Source organism: Saccostrea echinata, unplaced genomic scaffold (assembly GCF_033153115.1).
Source record: "Saccostrea echinata isolate AGI-Se365-2 ecotype Australia unplaced genomic scaffold, CSIRO_AGI_Sech_v1 ptg000061l, whole genome shotgun sequence".
In the NCBI taxonomy this organism is placed as follows: Eukaryota; Metazoa; Mollusca; class Bivalvia; order Ostreida; family Ostreidae; genus Saccostrea; species Saccostrea echinata.
In genome coordinates, this window is record NW_026889810.1 from 1,720,391 (window position 1) to 1,735,268 (window position 14,878).

General features: G+C 33.3%; 1 protein-coding gene across 1 annotated transcript in view; it reads right to left on the bottom strand.

The window, feature by feature from the left end:
• Nucleotides 1-14,878, bottom strand: part of LOC133175170 (receptor-type tyrosine-protein phosphatase epsilon-like) — a 33,179-nt gene that overhangs the window by 2,804 nt on the left and 15,497 nt on the right. Inside the window, exons 7-19 of the mRNA XM_061310287.1 lie at nucleotides 10,654-10,952; nucleotides 10,478-10,565; nucleotides 10,304-10,368; nucleotides 9,581-9,617; nucleotides 9,317-9,414; nucleotides 8,902-9,030; nucleotides 4,290-4,438; nucleotides 4,054-4,189; nucleotides 3,630-3,776; nucleotides 3,379-3,466; nucleotides 2,822-2,895; nucleotides 1,316-1,450; nucleotides 1,079-1,201 (exon numbers count right to left, since the gene is read on the bottom strand). Coding sequence (XP_061166271.1) covers nucleotides 1,079-1,201; nucleotides 1,316-1,450; nucleotides 2,822-2,895; nucleotides 3,379-3,466; nucleotides 3,630-3,776; nucleotides 4,054-4,189; nucleotides 4,290-4,438; nucleotides 8,902-9,030; nucleotides 9,317-9,414; nucleotides 9,581-9,617; nucleotides 10,304-10,368; nucleotides 10,478-10,565; nucleotides 10,654-10,952 — 1,568 coding nt within the window. The remainder of the gene's footprint in view (nucleotides 1-1,078; nucleotides 1,202-1,315; nucleotides 1,451-2,821; nucleotides 2,896-3,378; nucleotides 3,467-3,629; nucleotides 3,777-4,053; nucleotides 4,190-4,289; nucleotides 4,439-8,901; nucleotides 9,031-9,316; nucleotides 9,415-9,580; nucleotides 9,618-10,303; nucleotides 10,369-10,477; nucleotides 10,566-10,653; nucleotides 10,953-14,878) is intronic.

The following is a 14,878-nucleotide window of genomic DNA, read 5'->3' on the forward strand; positions in this document are numbered from 1 at the left end:
ACAAAACGTTACACCTTTAAATGTGAGCATGTCGCGTCAGATAGAAGACTTTAAAAACTTATTTGAAGAAAAAAAGTTTAAGAAAAATATATGTCCTCCTTACGGCAATATTAAAATTGGAAAAACTTTAAATTCAGAATAAATGTAACGATGGTTAAAAGAATGGCCATCTTCTAGTAGGGGCAAACATTATTCTATATTTTATCTGTACCTCACCTCAGTATTATTAGGGGTAATTTACTTCTTAACAGGGACTTCAAGTGTACCAAGTTTGATGTCAGTCAAGCATAGGTTTCCCGAGATACTGAATAGTCAACATATTCCTATGTCCAGTTTTACCTTTACACTGAATCTTTTGACCTCAAAATAAAAAGGGTTATCTATTCCCCAGGTGAACCAATGCACCAAGTTAGATGTCTTGTCTGCGAAGCAAATGGTTCTCAAGAAATTGAACTACAAGATCTTCCTATGTCTACAATAGTTTATCCCTTGCCTTTTGACCTTGTGATCTCAAAATCAATAGGGGTCATATACTTCTTAATTGGAACAAGTTTGATGTCTTTCAAGTAAAGGGATCCCAAGCTATTGAAAGGACAACATTTCCATAAGTCTAGAGTAGTTTGACCTTGACTTGTGAGCTTGTGACATCAAACCCACTCAATTCCTCAAGAAGACCAGTGTACCGAATTATGTCTGGGAAGCAAAGAGTTTTCAAGATTTTGAGTGGTCTGTCCAGTTTGACTTTTCACTTTTGACCTCAAAATCAATACGGTCATATACTCCCTAATTAGAACCAGTGTACCAAGTTTATGTTCTGAAGATATTGAATTGATAAGAATTTCCTATGTCTATAGTAGTTTGACTTTGTGACCTCAAAATCTACAGTGATCATCTACTCCCCAAAAGAAAAATGTTGAAAAGTAACAATTTTATGTTGTTTTAGTGTTTAATTAGATGACATTTGACCTTCTGCAATAAAACGTAATCACCTTATCATTCCAACAGTTGTTGACTATCAGACACTGACTTTTATTTATTTTTTTTTTTTAGAAACTAACCATGACTCAATTTGACTTACCATTTTCTGTTTAATACAGCTGATTGTGGTACATTTAATATCAGTAACTTGCTGTTGCTTGCAGTGTACTGTGTATGGGGACACAGTTTTTGAACTGTTGAGGACTGGTAGCCATGCCTTTCTCTGTCAATATAAACAAAATAACCTATAAGCAGTAACAGTTTTAATTTGTCTATTGCCTATTTATTTCTGGTAAAATATTTGTTAACATAAATAAACGAATATTTCTTTACGTACTGATTCAATTTCATTAAGAGGATCCATACAAATCAGAACGTCTGACTCGTGATCAGTGAGCAGGCGCAGGAAGTCAACAGCGTCCTCTGGTGAGGGATAATGCGTTATTATGAATGCATTGGGATTTGTGTAGGACTAAAATAAAGACATAAAGGCTTAGGCTTAACAAAATCCTTCACAGAGTGAAGCGGCTATAATAATATATAAGATAAGTCAGTTATCATATAAACCCGTTAAGTCCTCAGCAATAATGAACTACCTGTAAAATGACGCTTATATGCTATTATAAAAAAATTCATGCCCTTCGAAAATGTATTTATTATTACAGTAAAACTTGTCTAATCCGGACATCATCGGTTCCGAAAAAGTTTGCCGGATTAGACAACATTTTAATTAAAGGAATTTACTGAAAAGGACTTACAATTTACATCGTATTAGACAAGATTACCTCACTGACAGACAAGTTTAAAAAGATGTATATGAAAGAGTGTGAAGATAAAAATGGATGGATATGGCACAGAAATAAAATACACTGCTGCTTTAGTTTTCTGGTATCAGTTGACAATGTACCACAACATACTTAAACTGCGTGAAATGGTTATCACTCACAAGCAAACTTGATCTAAAGTCATCAATGAAATATGAAAGTAACGAACAGTAATCAAAGTCTTAAGTCCATTGCAACAATTGAAATTCAGCACAGAACAAACACAAACCTCTTAAAACATTAGAGGTGGGATAAGGTGCCTTGGAGAAGTAAGCATCCTCTGTCGACCGGTCAAATCCGTCGTGTATTCCTTGTCATAAACGGGCAAACGGAAATATCCGTAGACAATTCAGTTTGAAAATAATGACCTAAAAATTTGTATGAAAATCGTCAGTAAACATCCGGCTAAATGATAGATTGTATTTGTTAACAAGGTCATTGTATCGACCATAGAATTTGCGAAATGTTGACATTAAACGGGACTGTTGATATCCTTGTATCATCAACGCTTAGCCAATAGCTTGCCTTCATTTTTGTTTTGATTTTGAAGAATTTCCTTCTTGGAAAGGGAACTATAAGAAAAGTTGGATTACCACTTGCACACTTAAATCCAAGTTCCTCTAAAATACTATCGAAATAATGTACAGGTAAATGTACAAAGACAATGTTGCTACCTGCTTTCTCAGCTGGGTCGAGTATATATTGATCGTGTTATCTAGTTCTTTTTTCACTTCTTAATTATTGAAGAGATGGTTTTCATTTCAACATCTATCTGATAATTTTAATCCACTCTGACGAAGTGTAAAGGTCTTCTTGTTCATGTCCATTGTCTAGTATAGTCTTCCACAAAATTCGTAATTACAAAGTTTGGAAGTAATAGAAAGAGACATACCAAAAAAATCAGCTCATTATCAACAAGCTGTAAAGAAGTCTGAAATTTACTACGTCGAAATGACAGAATGACTGACGGAAAGGGGTAATAATATATACCCCATTCATTCATACTTGAGAATACTTACAGGCAGAGTAACCGCGTTAATGTAATTCCCGCGTTTTGGTACACTTGAAGACAGGAAGAGGATGTATTTATCAACTGAAAAAAGGAAAGACCTTTAGCATTTTCTCATTTCAGATATGACTGACATTTATCAATACCATCAAGTAGGTATCAATGTGAAATTTGACAATTAATAAAAAAGACAACTAAAATTAGTCAAGGATAGGCAATATTTGGCAATTGAGAAAGGGAAACGCAATTTTAAAAATATTGGATATCTCAAGCACAATTTTGAGTTCGTTTATGAAACAGAAACGCATTCATGTGACTTATCGATAGCATAGTTTTTTGTTTGAAAAAAGTATAGAGCTATATTAACAACTTTTATAGCCCGGAGAAAAAAATCAAATCATATACACTTTCAATTTCCAATTACAATGCGCCTTCATTATACATAAAAAGGCTGAGTTTAGAACACATGTGTAATAATATTGTGACAAATCATTGGCAATAATGCACAGAGCTAGACTATGACCTGACATTACTAGTAAAATGGAAATTTTTGTATAAGCCACTCACGTGGAGGAACAGACGATTTACTACCTCCGTTTTGTAGAGCAATCTTGTAATCCACGTATGTAAACGCTGGTCGCACTCGTAGAAGATTCTAAATGTTTAAATCATTATATTTCATTTATTTCTATGATTTGGTGATATGCAGGTGTGCACACAGAGAAATGTTTGAAACATAAAGCGTTGGATACACATACATTTCATATGTTTCTGTCAAAAATGTTTCATCAGACATTTACTTTTAATTTTACATGTACCTGGAACTCCTTTCTGAGTTCACTTTCATCAGCGGGTTTATCTCGAGCCATTAACTCTGCTCTCCTTAAGAATTCAGTTTTGGTGTGTACACATGGAGGAGCTTTGAACATGGCGTCAAGAGCCAAAAAGATAGTCATGTATTGCTCCTTAAATTTTAAAATAAAACACACTATGTTGTCTTTTTTTTCAAATATTTGCATAACTGGACTTAAGTTTATTCATTTATAAATTCAATGTGTTTATAAGGTTCATTTTATCTGAATATTTTTCAAAGACTCTCTGACTATAAAATATCTCATTAAAATGATTAAAGAAAAGTATTGATTCCTTAAATGAAAAAAACAATTATTCTATTTGCAGTCGTAACTATATTATTTATGTACAATTAAAATGCAAAGTTAGTCATTAGCTATATGAACTCACATATGTCTGAACCATGTTCATTCTGTTTTCTCTCATTCTTTTCACATATTCCGCGATGTTGACTTTCCTTTCTGTTTTGCCCACCTTGTATAAAGCGTCAATAGCGATATATGTACCCGTGCGACCTATACCCGCGCTAAGGTAAAATATGAGCCAAAATACCATATCAATATTATAGAAATTAAATAAAAGTTCATCTTATCAAGATATATAAGTTACAAATATATTCTTTTAACCTGCAGTGTACTAATGTTGGACCACTTTTTTGTTTATCTTTTGTCCTTGTAACGTGGTCATGGAAAATTACAAGACAGAGCGGTTCTGGTGTTCCGTGGTCTGGCCAGGCAGTATAGTGGTACTGGGTTAATAGGCGAGATCTTTTAAGCTGACGAAAATAGGAAAAAATATTCTTAAATATAGTTCCAAAGTTTTCAAATATGCGTATTACATTCCTCTTCAAGGAACGACAAAAGATGAGCATTTCTGATAAATAAACATGTATTTAACTCATGAGGTGTCAAATCAAAATACTCCTAAACCATTTAAATCCAAAAGAAGAAATATTTTAGTCATTACAGTAGGGCTCATAGTTGACGTTTTGAGTGAAATAAAATCTTAAAATGTGTATGTTAATAGAACTTAAAAAGAAACAAATAAAATTCGTATTTGTTTTAAGTATTGAACCAAATTTATCACACAATATAAGATTGTCAGTGAATCAATAAACTCATTTTAAAAGAAAACGGATGCAATATATGTCTTAAACTTGCTCCTATGTTACCTGACTTTCAGTATGTTTACTCATACAATCAATAACATTAAGAGTTGTCACTCTTTGTAAAAAAAAAAGTGAGAGGAAGAACAACCTCAAAAAGGTATTGCTTGGTAAGTTTTATATTTTTACTTTAAGATAACTCACTCGTCAGCTTTTGAGAAAAAAAGTTTGGTCAAAACATCTAATTTCAAAAATTATAATTTTATTACAATTCAATTACTATTACATAATTGAATAACACAATTTAAATTATACAACATTCAATTTAAAACTGCTAAAATCATTAAAAAATATAAAATTTATGGGAAAGTATTTTTTGTGGTGGAAGGATATTTAGAAAGACATTCTTTAAATCTACACATTTGTTTCATTTAACGAGGTTCGTTCCTGAGCTTCTGGGCAGATTTTTGTGTAGACTTCTATCTAAAAAATTTTGCATACCGTTTTAGTTCTTACAATAAATTTGGATTCTGCAATGCTAATTTAACTATATTCAATTAAATCCCTATGATTAAATTCCATACTGAAATCATTAAGTTAGGAAGTATATTTTGTGGCGGAAGGTTTTATTGAAGAAAATGGTCAATTTTTCTCATTCGAAATATTTACAGTATTGTTACGTTTGGATTCCTATTTTTACATGCAGCCTGCACACAAAGTTATTTTGAGCAGTGAAATGTTTTATGCTGGTCTTAAATAATATATTAAATTAACCGTCGTGAATTCTGTCATCATATTGGACACATATAACGAATATATTGTGAAAGTTCTGGGGGGAAAATAGCCCATTTTAGGCAAAAAATTGGCACTATTTTAGTTAATGTTTAAATATCCTGAAATCCAGTGGCATTCCTTTCTCACATTTTCAAATGTTTAAAATACCACAACCAACTTATAATCTGCAATTTTCAAAGCCACAATATCAGACAAAATTTCTGCTGCAACTAAATATGAAAGAGATGAGATGTTTATAATTTTGGATGTTCTGTACCATTAGGTACGGAAGACTTATGATGAGTAATCCTTGGGGGAAATTTTTTCCCTTAAAAAATTATTCTTCAAAAAGTGGTCTTTTCGATGCAATGGTTGATGGCATACATGTATGTGACTGCATCCTCAGCATAGTTGTTACTCCAAAAATTGTAATGCTACCTCAAGCACAAGTCCGCGTTGCTCCAGTTGATTTTCCCTGAATTTTCTGAAAATTACACATAAATTCTTATAAATTGATAATAAGTACAACATTCTTCTAAAATGCATTTTAAATCTCAAGTCATATCATACATGTATGTATTTAATTATTCACTAAGTATCTTAAATTATAAAATCAGGGCCTTATTTATATTTCAGAATTAACAATGTCAAAATATTTAACAACTTTTTTGTACCAAGGGCATATTATTATGCACATTACATATCATCATATCTGCCTCTAGTAAAGTAATATGTCCAGGGCCTTAAGGATTATTGAAATTCTTTTCATGGAACAAATAATATCAATTTATAATATACCCGAGTGCTGTTCTTTATATTTGTCATTGAACAATTCATATGATATTCAAGGAGATTGCCCGGCCTTTTATACATACATGTATATAATTTAGGTGTTTATAAGAAGTCATGTTTGTCTGTTTATACATGTTTATAATTGATAAAATAAAAACGAAAGAACAATCAAACGACCATTACCTGAAACTGAAGACTGGTCAATATTGTCCAGGTTTTAAGCAACAATACCGACGACAAACACTGAAAAACTCAGTATACTTGGACACGTGTTTTTCTTTGGAGAAGTATGCATGGTTTTGCGGTACATGCCCTTCAGACTGTACGTAGATAAACAATCACTGCAGTCGCTGTTATTGTTGTTTACATAAACGGATAAATCTTTTTTCCACCACTTATAACATGTATAAGCTGCCTAGTTTTGTCTTGACATTTCTAATAGTTTATCTTGACAATTGTTTTCATGGACTTTTATTACCTTATTAGGATGAAGAGTTCATTTAAAGAACATTAACTCTTCCAGGACTAAGGAACAGTTACAAGACTTCAAAGTGAAAATCATTTTTGTTTAGAGATAATAACACTATACAATGGCAGCGACCAACCAGCCCTCTCAATATCTTAGAATTTTATCCCTACATTTTTTTCCAGATAATTGTTTTCGTTATTATATGCTAGGGATAATAAATATAGGTCTCAGCTAATGTCTTTAGAACAAATTTTTCACATTCACTCAATATACTTTGCCAAGAAAAGAAAATATATTGCAGAAGTCAAGATTTTACATCGTTTTCTTGACCAGATATTTTTTATGCCCCGGGATCGAAAGATCCTGGGGGTATATTGTTTTTGTCCTGTTTGTCTGTTGTCAACTTTAACCTTGCCTATAACTTTTGATTGGTTGGAGCTATGACTTTCATATTTCCCATGTGTATTTTTTTTGACAAGACCTTTCTTTGGGTATCATCATATTTGACCTTGACCTTGCAAAATTTTATGAGACATTAACCTTGGTCATAACTTCTGAACAGTTTTTGCTTGGGGTTTTAAACTTCGCATGTGTATTCTTTGTGACAAGGCCTTCCTTTGGGTACCAACAACTTTGACCTTTTGACCTTGACCTTGGAGTTTGACCCACTTTTAAAAAACTTTAACCTTGGCCATAACTTTTGAACAGTTGGTGCTTGGGGTTTCAAACTTCACATGTGTATTCTTTGTGACAAGGCCTTCCTTTGGATACCAACAACTTTAACCTTTTGACCTTGACCTTGGAGTTTGACCCACTTTTAAAAAACTTTAACCTTGGCCATAACTTTTGAACAGTTGGTGCTTGGGGTTTCAAACTTCACATGTGTATTCCATGTGACAAGGCCTTCCTCTGGATATCAATCCCTTTGACCTTAACCTAGGAGTTTGACCTACTTTTGAAAAACTTTATCCTTGGCCATAACTTTTGAATGGTTGGAGCTAGGGCTTTCATACTTCACATATGTAATCCTTGTGACAAGACCTTTTTTTGGATACCAACCCTTTTGACCTTGACCTAGGAGTTTGACCTACTTTTGAAAAACTTTATCCTTGGCCATAACTTTTGAATGGTTCATGCTAGGGCTTTCATACTTCACATATGTAATCCTTGTGACATGACCTTCCTTTGGATACCAACCACTTTGACCCTTTGACCTTGACATAGGAGGTTGACCTACTTTCGAAAAACTTTAACCTTAGTCATAACTTTGCAATGGTTGCTGCTAGGGCTTTCATACTTCACATATGTAATCCTTGTGACAAGACCTTCCTTTGGATACCAACCACTTTGACCTTGATCTTGACGTTTGACTTTTATTTTAAAAAACTTTAACCAACGCCATAACTTTTGAACAGTTGCAGCTAGGTCTTTCAAATTTCACAGGTATATTCCTATATAGACAAGACCTTTCTTTGGGTATCAACATTTTTTATCTTTTGGCCTGGATTTTGACTTGCATTTGAGAAACTTTAACCTTCGCCATAAGCTGCCATACGGGGGCATCAGTGTTTCACAAACACGTCTTGTTTTTTATATTATTTTGATAAATATTTCAAAATTTACATCACTGATCCCAACTTTTTCTTTATTATTTTCAACTACATGATACTCTCAACCGATCAGCACTAAGTCATAAAAAGCTTGATACAAGAAAATGTTCAATTGCCGGTTAAAATTTTTAATACACCAAATACGATATTTTTTGTGCAAAATGGTCATACAATAATTAACGTGCATTAATTTGCAGTGTCTATTCAATAATAATTATTAATTTAATTATTTTACTTAAAATAAGATTATATTTATTGCCATGATTACATCTGGTAAAATATTATAAAGGTTGAAGTGATTAAAGATAATTTTTACGTGCCAAAAGGTTAAGTTAATTGTACGGTTGCTCAGTAAGATGCACACTGCGATTTTGAGTCATGCTACATGTATATGAGTACTCACCTAAAATATACTTCTAAAACAATCCTTGAATATAACTCATGTCAGGAGTGATATAATTTAAATCGGTGATAATTTTATGTCTCACCACTTTATGTGTAACTCTAAATTTCCTGATTATATAAGAGGCATAAATTTGTTCTTCCTCTGTGCGTAAGGAAATCACACCAAATGTAGCCGAGTGTTGTAGATCAGGCCAGTACTTGTCAGACTTTGCCTGGTAAGTAAACATAAAATACAATATTCTAATATGTTTTTAAAAATCACTGTTATTTCTCACATAAATTTTGAATATCTTTTTTTTCACGGAAAGAATAAGAAAACTACCCAACATATTCGTGTTATACTGTTTCTAAGAATACATTGTTTAGTGTACTTAAATTTATTGCATTATTTTAGGGAAAATACCTTTCTACAATTTTATCACTTTTATGGTGTCAATGACAATCACATTATTTCCAATAATTACCTTTCAATAACTTGTAAAATTAAGATTAAGTTACTTTGTTGCCTTCTTTCAGGTTGGTAAGCATAACTATTTGGTGGACGTTCTCTTGCCAAATCATGGACCAGAAATCTGTCACTGTGTTCTGTCGAGGTCCTGTTACAGAGGCTTAAATCTGTTAGTTAACATTTTACTTGCTGACGGTGAGCTTTATTACATGTTTATATAAAGAGGTCAAACATTGCAATGAATAGACAGAAACACTGAAACCTTGTGTTGCAGTATACAAATGAATGAAAACCGAATATGTAAAAATATGTACCTTGTGATGCAATATATTCATCTGTCTTATCAATACCCTGAATAAAGGAAACAAAAGTCCTCATTAATGACACATTACAAAACATAATTTCTGTTTGTTTGTTGTTTAACGTCCCTCTCGAGAATTTTTCACTCATATGGAGACGCCACAACTTGCCAGTGGGGAGCTGCAAATTTTGACCTATACTCGGCACTCAGGGCCATTGAGCAGTGATTGGTCTTTTTCGTGCCAGCATCTACTGAGACACGGGATCTCGGTTTATACAGTCTCATCCGAAGGACCGGTCTCCACGTCCCACAGTGGGATTCGAACCCGCGACGTAAGGATCAACTCCTTAACCCGCGACTCGAGAGCAGACTCTCTATCACTGCGCCACGCGGGCGACAAAACATAATTTCAAAAGATTTTAATAAGCTAGGGAAAATGATTCCGGGATACAAAAAATGTATGATATGAAACATTTTAGCATAGTATTATTTGTAAAAGGTCGTACTCTTTAAAGAGATGAGACTCTAAATATTTACGAAACAATTTTTTTTCGGTTTTCAACATTTTATTTTCATGTAGTTTTTTTTCATGACCCTTTTTTGCCCAGTATTTCCCAATAACAGAAGAAACCTAAAGGAATCCTTAAACTTGAAAGAAAGATTATTTTCTAAGAAGCTTTTTACTATAAGGAAAGACATTTTAATTCCATCTGCTACCGTATACCAACGAACTCACATCAATATAATTGGCGTTGATGTAGTCCGACTGGCTGTTGGACAATTTGATTCTGGAATGATCATCTGAAAGTATTCAATGCGTTTATATTGAAAAATAAATAATATGCTATTGTTATTGTTTGGTAAGTAATTTACATACGTAAACATCTCTATTTTTTAACACAAAACATACAAGGAAACGTGGTCTTGAATCTGTTCTTTGTTATGTTTTCTGGCCGTTTTCCAGCATAACAAGGATATCTTTCACCGTATGGAAGTGCCTAAGTATTGAAAAAATAGATGCTTCAAAACAGAACAACGGTATTAACTTATCATTGATATATCAACTATCCTTTTAGATATCCTTACTGCATACTCTCTTTGAAAGCCATCGTCTTCATTTTGCCGTTTCTCTTTAATAATATTTTCCATTTCATCAATATTGATATCTGGAACTGTTTCTTCATTCAAATAGAAATCTCCGTATGGATTTTCCTCATGAATTTTCTCGTCGTTGTCAATATCGTCGTCTCCTTCAATGTTGTTCGCTTTCTCTTCTCGAGTATGTTTACCTGACCTGCGAAAACCACTCAGGTTTCTGGATTTTGAAGTCCCTTCTATATTCTCATAAATATTTTTGAACTCCTTCTTCGCTGTTGGTGATGTAGCTTGAATGAAAAGTATACATATGTGTAGATTCGTTTGACTGTGGTTACGTTCAGTGTTAAGAACTTTTTTTGGCTGTCAAATGCAAACTTCAAAACATAACTACTCTACTGATAATTACTGTGATGTTACATCATATAACAACTATGTATAGATTAATTTTAACAAGCTTTGTTTTTCACCAGTGCCTATGTCTGTACAGTATTTGATCTTAAATATGGAACTAGCTCTTCAAATTCAAAAATTAGGTAATAACATTAAAGTGGCCACCTAAAGATACCATTCACCTGTTCAGTCTCAGTGTGTCAAATTCGCTACGAAGATCAGATCCATTAAAAAACTAGAAATATGTCCATAGGACATGAATGCCCCGCCAAGGGTATATTAGGTTTTTTTTTTGTTTGTATGTTCTTTAACGTCCCTCTCGAGAATTTTTCACTCATATGGAGACGCCACCACTTGCCGGTGGAGAGCTGCAAATTTTGTCCTATACTCGGCACTTACGGCCATTGAGCAGTGAGGGATCTTTTTCGTGCCAGCACCTACTGCGACACGGGACCTCGGTTTATACGGTCTCATCCGAAGAATCGGTCTCCACGTCCCACAGTGGGATTCGAACCCGCGACGAAAGGATCATCTCCTTACTTCGCGACTCTAGAGCAGACGCTCTAACCACTGCGCCACGCGGGCGACAGGGTATATTAGTAATGCAACATGAAAATTTGTATTTGTGTTTGAAATTTGATGAGAATTTCTTGAATAGTTTCTCTAAAATTGAAATCTAAAAAGTTGATATAGATGATGAATTCTCACCAAATTATGTACAAGTGCATATGCTTACATAAATATATCTTAAATGGTTTCTTTATAATTAAGGAAAATGCAAATTTAAGAAAAGTGAGGTCAAGGTCCGAGAAAAGTTCAAGGTCAAACGATTTTGATGCAGTTGAATAGATCTCATAAATACGTATCAGTATATTAAGTTTGATAAAAATATTTTGAATGATTTATTCAAAACTGAGCTATACACTAATTTAAGAAAATGAGGTCAAGGTCAAAGGAAAGGTCAAAGTCAAAAAATATTGATGCAGTTGAATATTTCTCATCGGTATGTATCAGCATATGAAGTTTGATAACACTATTTGAATGGTATCTTTAAAACAGAGCTAAAAACTTATTTAAGAAAAGTGAGGCAAAGATGAAAGGAAAGGTCGAGGTAAAAAATATTGATGCAGTTGAATAGCTCTCTCATCAGTATGTATCAGAATATGAAGTTCGTTAAAAATATCTTGAATGGTTTCATTAAAACTGAGCTAAACACTAATTTAAGAAAAGTGAGATCAAGGTCAAAAGAAAAGTCAAGGTCAAAAAATGTTGATGCAGTTGAATAGCTTACATCAGCATGTATCAACATATGAAGTTTGATTACACTATCTTGAATGCTATCTTTAAAACTGAGCTAAACACTAATTTAAGAAAAGTGAGGTCAAGGTCAAAGGAAAAGTCAAGGTCAAAAAATGTTGAAGCAGTTAAATATTTTACATCAGTATGTATCAACATATGAAGTTTGATTACACTTATCTTTAAAACTGAGCTAAACACTAATTTAAAAGAAGTGAGGTCAAGGTCAAAGGAAAGTTCAAGGTCAAAAAATGTTGATGCAGTTGCATAGCGCTCATCGATATCTAACAACATATGTTGTTTGATAAAAATATCTTGGGTAGTTTCTTTGAAACTTAGCTTTTAACAGAGCTAAACGCAAAGTGTGACGGAAGGACAGACGGAAGGACGGAAGATCAGAAGGACTGAAGACGGACATGACAAACACTATATACCACGGCCATATTCATGGCGGGGCATAAAAACAGAGACCATTAAAATAAAATTGCCAAGATCAAAGGGAGTGATGTTAGAAACTGAAAAATCAAGATTGAATGATTGTTGTTTTAAGTCCCTTGCAAGAATTTTTCACTTATGTGAGACGTCACCAGATGCTGGAAAAAAGCTTTAAATTTAGACCTTTACTCGACACTTAGGGCCACTGAGCAGTGGGGATCCTTTATCGTGCCATCGCCTACTTTGACAAGGGGTCTTGGTTTTTAAGGTCTCATCTGAAAGACCTGTGACCTTCACATCTAGTGCTTGGCGCTTGGCGAAGGAACGGTCACTACCTATGTTAACGTCTTTGGTTTGACGCGGTGCCGGGAACGAGAATCAAACCCGATTTCCCCGATCACTAAGTGAACCGCTAGGCTTCCACGAGATTTTAGGACAATCATTTGAGATTTTAAAATCTTAACTATTAAGATATGTTTTGCAGCTAAAAAGGAAGTGATATAATAATTAGGCCTTTCAGCTTCCGCTAGGAGGATAACTAACTATTGGGTGTTGTTTACAGCAGCCGCGAGATTAGTAATTTTTTTTAAGTAGATCAATTTTTAGCGTTTCCAAATTAACCCTCATTGCCAGTGGTGACCTATGTTTTAATAATTCAGTTGATAATTTATTTTTCACGTGGTTACTGACTTTATACACTACTTTATAAGCTACAGTTTGAATAAAATTTTAACGTGAAATGTAAACCCTTTTAAATTTTAACCAGATTCCACTTTTAAACCTGCTTGTTCTTCTTCGTTCTTTATGTAAAGAATACGACAATAATTTACTGCATTTAATTGCACGCGTAGAAATATACATCATTCTAGAAGAAGCACAACAATGCACACATAAAAATATGAAATTATATTTTCTTCTTCGTAACAACTGCCGAGGACAGTTACAAATCTTGAATATAGTCCGTTTCACTTTTATTTTGATCTTATTACTTCAGGTCGAATGAAGACAATCACCTTGTTTTGATACATAAGAAACACTTTTTTATTTACGACAATACCAGAATTGAAGCCATTCCTATACATCAGCAATTTATTGACCTTTTCACATTTGAGATAACTTTCCTCAAAACACAACATCGTAAAATCAATTAATGATAATTTAATTTTTAATGATTTCATTAAGTGTGTGTAAAGCTTATACTGTATTTTGAGAATTTCACGTACCTATAAATCTATCTATCAGATTATTTTTACCATAGGTGCCTTTTGAAAAATTAGTTGAAAGGCCTATAATAATACATTTCCATGGTCCATTTTATTCTTAATACACTGATACCAAGTGTCCATGAGAACTGTACGAGATTTAAGGGCAAATGGTCAGGAATGAAGGGCAGTTATAAATTTTGACTAGATTACCACCCCAATGATTGGCCTTATGCTTGATACATAGGTACAAAATGATAACGAAATACATTGGAAGATGTTGATGTTGTAAGTACAATCAAAATCTATTATTTGAGAAATTATATTCCTTCAAGAATTTAAGCTGTAAGGGGAGATTTCTCTTTTTTAAATTCTGATTTTTTTTTACTTTATTCCGATTTAGTGATAAAACATTTTTGAAGCATGAGAACATATACAGATGAAATTTAATACGAAATAAATATTCAATGTTGAACATGGCAGAAAAATACCTCTTTTACTATTCTTTTTTGTTTGTCTCTGGTTACCGCCATTTGATGCTCTTGCACTACAATGAAACTACAAACTCTAGGCACCAGCTTAGTGTTTTTGCCTGCTAGTCGAACAAGCAACAATTTTACATTACTGATTAACCAGACCTTGAATACCACTTGAAGCAATTTTAGAAAATTTAAGAAAGATAAGGTACTTTTTCTTTTTTGTAAATAGTCAAAATGTTTTCAAAATTTATTTTATTATATGACATGTACGTTTATTTTTATGATTTGGTTTGTTTTATCTTACCGTCTGATTAAGATCACAGAAAGGACAACAATGACCAGAACAACAAATGCGATGACACCAACAATCACGGGTAGCAATGGGAAGGAATTCATGGTCGTCTTTAAGGA